General features: G+C 43.8%; 2 protein-coding genes across 2 annotated transcripts in view; both read left to right on the top strand.

Annotated features, from left to right (window-relative positions):
• Positions 1-897, top strand: part of LOC104823853 (sec1 family domain-containing protein MIP3) — a 4747-nt gene extending 3850 nt beyond the window's left edge. The window contains exons 6-8 of the mRNA XM_010555648.1: positions 1-360; positions 441-509; positions 599-897. Coding sequence (XP_010553950.1) covers positions 1-360; positions 441-509; positions 599-727 — 558 coding nt within the window. The 3' untranslated portion in view covers positions 728-897. The remainder of the gene's footprint in view (positions 361-440; positions 510-598) is intronic.
• Positions 898-1260: 363 nt separating this feature from the next.
• On the top strand, positions 1261-4372 carry LOC104823930 (50S ribosomal protein L1-like). Its single transcript, XM_010555768.1, has 10 exons — positions 1261-1965; positions 2435-2512; positions 2697-2738; positions 2829-2931; positions 3234-3298; positions 3385-3429; positions 3527-3634; positions 3733-3820; positions 3924-3970; positions 4236-4372. Exons 1-10 carry the CDS (start codon positions 1357-1359, stop codon positions 4311-4313), a joined length of 1263 nt encoding a protein of 420 aa, XP_010554070.1. The 5' UTR covers positions 1261-1356; the 3' UTR covers positions 4314-4372.
• The last annotated feature ends 6 nt before the right edge of the window (positions 4373-4378 follow it).

Here is a 4378-nt window from a genome sequence, read left to right on the forward strand (position 1 = left end):
GACGCTCTTGACGATGACCCATGGGGTAAATGGGGTGACGAGGAAGAAGAAGAAGAAAATGCCGATCATAGTAAAGGAGATGAATCCTACGACGATATGCAGTTGAAACTGGACTTGCGGGATCGGGTGGACAACCTGTTTAGGTTTCTCCACAAACTATCGAGTTTGAGAACGAGAAATCAGCCACTGAAGGACGGGTCGTTGGCTTTCGAAAGCGGGGATCCATCAGGAAGCAAAGGGTTACTATACAGAATTCTGACAAGGGTGTTGAGCAAAAACGAGATACATGGCTTAGAATACCACTCATCTACCGTGGGAAGGCTTTTCAAAAGCGGGTTTGGTAGGTTTGGCCTTGGCCAGGTTAGTCTCCTTCTAGACTTTTGCTTTTTTCTCTCGCTATGAACATCGAAATCCCGACCCGACCGACACAAACTGTGCAGGCGAAACCGAGTATTGCGGATCAAAGCGTGATTCTTGTCTTTGTCGTCGGGGGAATCAACGGTCTCGAGGTAAGATAATTCAAGCCTTGGGGTTTAGGCTCTGGTTCGTATGTAAATGCCATAGTAATGATGGTATCTTCTGTGTTGTCGGTGAGAAGGTTCTGGAAGCTCAGGAGGCGGTGTCGGAAAGCGGAAGCCCGGATATCGAACTGGCTATCGGAGGAACGACTCTTCTGACTCCCGACGACATGTTCGATCTTCTGTTGGGACAGTTGAGCCATTTTTGAAACCCCCCTTTGGACAAATCTTTTCCTGTTGTATCCTGTCCAAACTACTGCCGCAGTTAAAGTCCAATCACGTCAGATAACATTAAACACAGATATCGGTGTTTCACTCACACTCGCTAGGGTTTCCGAATTTTCGCGGGTTGAAAATTTGAAAATCGTGTATTCGTCCATCGTCATAGTAATTTCGGATCCAATGATGATGAATCCGAGCTAAGATTAGGATGGAAAGTTTGGAAATCGAGTATTCATCCATCGACAGAATAAATTCGGATCCGAATAACGACGAAAACTCGTCGGGTTGGATTTTAGTGGCTTATGGGTGAAATTCGTTTTCACGGGTATCCGGATCGATCAGGGTTCGTGAGATCCGATCACGGCAACGATACTAGGGTTAGAGTATCCGAATACATCTATTTTGAACTCCGAAAAATGTTCTAATAATTTTGTTTTTATTTATCATTTTATTTTTATTTGGAAAACAAATGTAAAAGTGACAAAAAAATAAAATAAAAATTTCGTGTTTTTTGGTCGCGAACGCAATTCATAGCGTTTTGTTGGGGAAATAAACGAAACCTCCTTAAACCCCAAAACCGCCGTGTCGCCGAAAAACCTCAGCGGAAGAGACAACAATGGCAGCCATGAAGCTTCTACTCTCTCAAGCTCGTCGCCATGGCATCACCAAGCCATTCTCTTCTCCATTTCCACACTTCCCCAGACACCTCTCTTCCTCGTCCTCCGATTCGAATCCTTCGCCGGATCCGAATCCGAGCGAATCCCCGAGAAAGCCCGCCACTGTCCAACCAGTATCCTACGCCGTCAAACCCAAAGACCCCACCGCAGAAGATGCTTCTTCGCGGCCGCAGGACGAATCGGCGCAGAGTCGTCAGCCACAGGGGTTCCCGGATTCGGTGGCTACGGAGGCTCGCACGAGCTGGACGCGCGAGGAAATTCGCTACGTGAAGGATGCTCCTTCGATCTCACCGGTGTCGTACCCGAAGCGTGTGGCTCCGCTTCCGGAGGATCGAATCGTGGCTTCGGGAGCGGAGGAGAACGCGGAGGAGATGGAGAAGGAAAGGAAGAGGATCGAAGCGGATAATCGGGCCAGGAGACGGTATTTCAGAGCTTCTCCGGTGGAAGATGATACTGCTTCGCTTCCATTGCCAACATTGCTTAAGCCGGAGCTGAAGCAGGGAAAGAGACCTGTTTTCGATCTCATGGACGCCATAAGAGAGATAAAGGTTAGCTTCAAAGCTTAAGGAACTGCTATAATGGAAGCTATAATCGCTAGAACCGTACATTTTGCTCCATGAACATGAAAACGTCTCAAATGGAAGCTGGGAAGAGACTATGCTTAGGACTTTTTCTTTCCTGCCATGTGTGAACAATAGCAGAACTTAGCTCATAAGAGACCATAGAAAGTTACACCTCAGGCTTAGGTATGAAAAGACTGAAACTTTCACTTGTTCGGTATCGAGAACAAGACATAGGAATATAGGATGGGCTACTGTCTTCTAGTTCTTGTGTAATGGTGAATCTTGTAAGGGTATTCAGCATTGTAAAATTTGTCATGCAATGTTCTGGTTCAGATTTAGTATGGTAAGGGAGGAAGAGGAGGAAGTCACAGGGAATATTTTGATTTAAAGTTGAGTTTCTCATTAGCAACTGTCTTTTCTTTGTTGTTGCTGTCTGTTTCTACCAATGGTACAGGCCAACGCCAAGGCAAAATTCGACGAGACTCTAGAGGCACATGTGAGATTGGGTATTGAAAGAGGCCGATCTGAGCTGGTATTTTGATTTTCTCATATTAACAGATCTTTCTCCGGAGAAAAGTTTATATTTTGGTTTCTTCTTGCCCATCGATTCCCATTCTAACCATATGACATTTGCCCGTTTTCTGATTTTCTATATCTGGGATTTGTATATATGGCTTTTGCATCCCGATTAATCACTGTCACTGTTTAAACTGCAGATAGTTCGTGGTACTTTGGCTCTACCCCATTCCGTGAAGAAGGTACTAAAACTATGGTTGTTATCTATCACGGCCTTAATTTTTTATTTATCGGGTATTTACGGTTTCTTAAGCAACGGTTTCATCTTTCAGGGGGTGAAAGTGGCGTTCTTTTCTGAAGGTTCTGATGCAGAGGATGCTAGGGCTGCAGGAGCAGATATCGTAGGCGGTCTTGACCTTATCGAGGAAATCTCAAGTAATGAATTATTGAATTTGACTGCCATGTTGATAGTGACGAGTTTCACCTTTTTTTTGTCTTAAATGCAAAAAAAAAGAGATGTTATTGCTTGTTATAGTTCATCTCCTTGTTCTTGTTTTCTCTTATGCGCATCTGCGCTAGTGCTAATGCATACATTGTCAATGATGAATCCATTTGGCCACCTCTGATTAAGTAATTGAATATCGAATTCCATTTAACTCTTACCGTTATTTATTTGGATTTTTGCCAGTTAGGTTAGCAAGCAGGTTGTTTATTCTGGTTTAACTCTTTATCTGCAGAGAGCGGCAAGATTGATTTCGACAGATGTTTTGCAACTCCCCAAATGATGCCTCGTGTTTATAAGGTTTTGTTTTATTTTCGAGCAACTTATCAAAATTTCGTTGGGATTGAAAAGAGATGGACAGAGAATGATTTGTGAATAATCTGCAGATATCAAGGATTCTTAACAATCATGGTTTGATGCCAAACCCCAAAGTGAGTGACATTTTTTCCTAACATCTTAATCTAATCTATGGATTGATAATACCGTTCATTCCCCTCTTAAGTGATTTTAAGGGATACATTGTTGTAGCAAGGCAGTGTGACCAAGGATGTTGCAAAGGCTGTCAAAGACGCAAAGGCTGGTCACACCAAATTTAGAATGGACAAAACTTCTATCTTACATGTGCCGCTTGGAAAGGTATGGTCTCCCTCTCCACTGGACCCGAAACTGAGATTTTTAGGTGAAAGGTATGCCGATTTCATCATTCATGGAAGATTTAACTCCTACCTCTGCAGTTGAGCTTTCCGGAGGAGGCTTTACGGGAGAATGTTGGTGCGTTTATGAATGCTCTTTTACAGGCAAAGCCCGCCGGGTTGAAAAAGAGTAAGCCTGAAACTAGTCTTTCGAAGTGTTCCATAACTAAGCAGGTTGTCTGCTTTTAATCCATGGCTGAATTGATAGCTAACTGTTGCTTCCTCCTGCACAGCTTCAAAGTATGCTGGTTATGTGAATGCATTCCACTTATGCAGTACGGTAAGCTTCCAATCAAATCTCATGCTCCTTTTTTTAGAGATTCTTTCGTACCTTTCGTTAGTTTCTCGCTTGATATCGATATACCAAAGACTCCTCGAACTGTTCCCGGCTATTGTTATACATCTCCTGTTCTTAGACGTTCGAAACTAGGCTTGCCGAAACTGATCATTTACTGACATTCTGTGTCGTGTGATAAAGCTCGCCCTCCAGCTATCCCTAGATTTTGATGATTCCTTTTAAAGTTTGTCTCGGTTTTTTTCTGCAGATGGGTCGGGGTTATCCCGTATCGATTCAGTCGTTATCCCGAGCAGCCGATCTCTATACCAAGCTGCAGCTCAAGTGATCCAATACACAACAGTCCGTACTCTCATCCCTGTACTTGATGCTGTCAGTAGACTCCCCCCCCCC

The sequence above is a fragment of the Tarenaya hassleriana genome, unplaced genomic scaffold, assembly GCF_000463585.1.
Source record: "Tarenaya hassleriana unplaced genomic scaffold, ASM46358v1 Cleome1, whole genome shotgun sequence".
In the NCBI taxonomy this organism is placed as follows: Eukaryota; Viridiplantae; Streptophyta; class Magnoliopsida; order Brassicales; family Cleomaceae; genus Tarenaya; species Tarenaya hassleriana.